The following is a 3,181-nucleotide window of genomic DNA, read 5'->3' as shown; positions in this document are numbered from 1 at the left end:
CCATGTCTGAACGGGTCCTTCTCAACTCCTTTGAAGTAAAATGAAAGTTGGCAAGTTGGAGCCGTTGTAATGCCGATCATCTTTGGCCCCTGCATGTCTTAGACACACCTAAAGGACAGGTGTCTCCTCCCTGTTTGACTCCAGCTCTCCATCCTCCTCCTCTTTCTCTGGAATCCATCTAAGCATATAAAACACCAGGTGCTTCCTCACATCTCCACTCTCTCATCTGCAGCTTAAGCTCAAACACCTCCTGAACCTCCTTCAGCATGTCTTTCACCACCAGGTCTCTTGGCGGCGCCCGCATGGGCGGCGGCAGTTTAGGCAGCCTGAGGATGTCCTCTGCCTCCTCAGCCATGTCCATGTATGGCGGCGGCCGCAGCGCTGGTGGCGGAGGTGGAGGAGCTGCGTACAGCTTTGGCTTTGGTGGCGGCGGAGGTGGCGGCGCAGGTGGTGGCTTTGCTGCAGGCTTTGGTGGCGGCGCAGGCGGTGCTGACAACATGAACATCTCTGCCAACGAGAAAGCCACCATGCAGAACTTGAACGACCGTCTGGCTACCTATCTGGAGAAAGTACGCAAACTGGAAACAGCCAATGCAGATCTGGAGAAGAAGATCAGGGAGTTCCTGGAGAAGAAGACCTCTCCATCTTCCAAAGACTACAGTGCCTTCTATGCAACTATCACAGATCTGCGAGGAAAGGTAGGCTAACTGAGGGCAAATTTTTTCCTGCTTTAACTTCTAGGAAATCTATGAAATGAATAACATCAGGTCAAATAATTTAAACGTAGGGCTGATACTGTAAATGTTGCATCCATGAAATAAAACTTGAAACTGGTCCTTCTCATCACTCAGATCCAGGTTGCCACCGTATTCAACGCTGGAATCTACCTTAGCATCGACAACGCTAAGCTGGCTGCTGATGACTTTAGGACCAAGTAAGTCAGCAGAGTCCTCTTTAAAACAAAAAAACTTAAACCGAACCTGCAGAGTCAGAAAACATTGCAGTGTTGCACCCGTCCCTGCTTCATTTTATGTAGAAATCAGCCCAGCTTACCTGTCTCTCCTGCAGGTATGAGAATGAGCTTGGCATGCGTCAGTCAGTGGAGGGAGACATCGCTGGGCTCAAACGCGTCTTGGACGAAATGACAATGAGCAGATCAGACCTGGAGATGCAGATCGAGGGTCTGAGGGAGGAGCTGATCTACCTGAAAAAGAACCACGAGGAGGTGAGATGGCTCTGACATCTAATGGAGATGATTCCATGTTGTCTTGGCGAGGAAGTTATTAATGTCCGGCTATCTGCAGGAGCTGATGGCCTTGCGCACTCAGATGAGCGGCCAGGTGAATGTGGAGGTGGATGCTGCTCCAGGAGAAGACTTGGGCAAGATCATGGAGGAGATGAGGGAGCACTATGAGGCTGTCGCCGCCAAGAACCGCAAGGAGCTGGAGGCCTGGTTCCAGAGCAAGGTGAGGGTTCTGGCGTTCATCGGGCTTTGGTCGATGTCCTATGAACTGTAGAACCATGGGCAGCGGGAGAACATGGCCCCTTTTGCATCACGGTTTCATTAATTACTGATATTCTTCCTCTATATGCAGTCAGAGGGACTCAACAAAGAAGTTGCCCAAAGTACAGAAGTTCTACAGTCAACCAAGTCAGAGATCTCAGACCTAAAACGGATGCTGCAGGCGCTGGAGATTGAGCTGCAATCACAACACAGCATGGTTGGTGCAGAAACACCTCCCTGCAAACATGCATGATCAAAGTGACACTAACTGTAACCGAGCTTTCTCCCTTCTGTCCCCAAAAGAAAGCTGGTCTGGAAGGAACACTGGCCGAGACCCAGAACGGCTACGCCATGCGCTTGAGCGGTTTCCAGATGAACGTTACGCAACTGGAAGAGCAGCTGATGCAGCTGAGAGCTGACCTAGAGCGGCAGAGACAGGAGTACCAGGCACTTCTAGACATCAAGACCAGGCTGGAGATGGAGATCGCAGAGTACAGGAGGCTGCTGGATGGAGAGTCAGATAGCAGGTAGGACTGCATCACCTGGAGAAAGTCCCTCAAATGTCAGGAAGCTATACTGAAGACTGCAGAGAAATTTCCCCAGTCTCTGAAAACAAGCCAGTCAGACAATCAGCCTTAGCAGAATTGACTCACCTTTAGAGAGAACATACATGAAGTTACAAAATAAAAACAGATATACTTTGGAACACATTTAAAACTTGTTTTGTTCTCTACCTTTTGGAGAAAGTTTTGAACGTGTTAATTAAATACATAAGAAATTCTTTTTTTTAACAAATTGACAAAGAAGTTGCATAATTTGAAACGAATTAAAAAAACGAAAACTTTCACCACTGCATTAAAACAGATATACCAACATTGCTACACATGTTTTAATAATTGTTTCAGGAAAAGTAATTCAATATCAATAATTTAAAGCAGGCATCCCCAAACTCGGTCCTCGAGGGCCGCTGTCCTGCAGGTTTTAGAGGTTTCCCTGCTTTAGCACAGCTGATTATCATGATTGCAGTAGAGCTGAAGCCTGTTAATCAGCTTTCAATTAAAATCAGCTGTGCTGGAGCAAGGAAACCTCTAAAACCTGCAGGACAGCGGCCCTCGAGGACCGAGTTTGGGGATGCCTGATTTAAAGAATAAAATTATGAAAATATTTAAAACTGAGCAACAATGTTAAACATTGCATCCATTTAACCGTTTATTTGTTTCATTTACAGTTCCTCCTCCACCACCACCACCACTGTTACCTCCACCGCCCCGGTAACCACCACAACCACCAGATACGTGGTCGTAGAGGAGGTATTGGTGGATGGAAAGGTGGTGAGCACATCGACACAGGAGGCCTAGAGGAGTCCAGCAGGGGGTGCTGTCTCAGAAACAAACACAGAAACCAAATACTTCTCTGGTGCTTTAAAAATAAAAGCAATAAGAATTAAAAAAAAAAAAAATCCACTCTGTTGTGTCTGTAATTTCTCTGGTTGCCACCAAGTCAAACATCAAGTGATCCATGATCATTATTTTTACAGGACTTAATAAATGATCAAAGTTGAAATTAGGAAATGTACCAAAGCTGAACAGTTTCCCTTAAAAAAGATGGTTGGCAGATTATTTATTAAGTTATGGTATGCTTGAATTTTACAGAAATAAGAGCAATTATCAGAAAAAA

At 46.2% G+C, this 3,181-nt stretch overlaps 1 protein-coding gene across 1 annotated transcript; it reads left to right on the top strand.

The window, feature by feature from the left end:
- The first annotated feature begins 210 nt into the window (after positions 1 to 210).
- On the top strand, positions 211 to 2,967 carry LOC119796896 (keratin, type I cytoskeletal 13-like). Its single transcript, XM_038305668.1, has 7 exons — positions 211 to 698; positions 852 to 934; positions 1,069 to 1,225; positions 1,305 to 1,466; positions 1,596 to 1,721; positions 1,808 to 2,031; positions 2,733 to 2,967. Exons 1-7 carry the CDS (start codon positions 267 to 269, stop codon positions 2,860 to 2,862), a joined length of 1,314 nt encoding a protein of 437 aa, XP_038161596.1. The 5' UTR covers positions 211 to 266; the 3' UTR covers positions 2,863 to 2,967.
- Positions 2,968 to 3,181: the final 214 nt, after the last annotated feature.

This window comes from Cyprinodon tularosa, unplaced genomic scaffold (genome assembly GCF_016077235.1).
Source record: "Cyprinodon tularosa strain WSP-4 unplaced genomic scaffold, ASM1607723v1 ctg560, whole genome shotgun sequence".
Classification (NCBI taxonomy): Eukaryota; Metazoa; Chordata; class Actinopteri; order Cyprinodontiformes; family Cyprinodontidae; genus Cyprinodon; species Cyprinodon tularosa.
This window is presented reverse-complemented; position numbering and strand designations above follow the sequence as displayed.

Excerpts from the sequence above, each read along its gene's own strand:
- LOC119796896 (XM_038305668.1), top strand. The coding sequence starts at position 267 with ATGTCTTTCACCACCAGGTCTCTTGGCGGCGCCCGCATGGGCGGCGGC. Across the intron at positions 699-851 it reads TCACAGATCTGCGAGGAAAG|ATCCAGGTTGCCACCGTATT; the intron begins GTAGGCTAACTG and ends CTCATCACTCAG. Across the intron at positions 1,722-1,807 it reads TGCAATCACAACACAGCATG|AAAGCTGGTCTGGAAGGAAC; the intron begins GTTGGTGCAGAA and ends TGTCCCCAAAAG.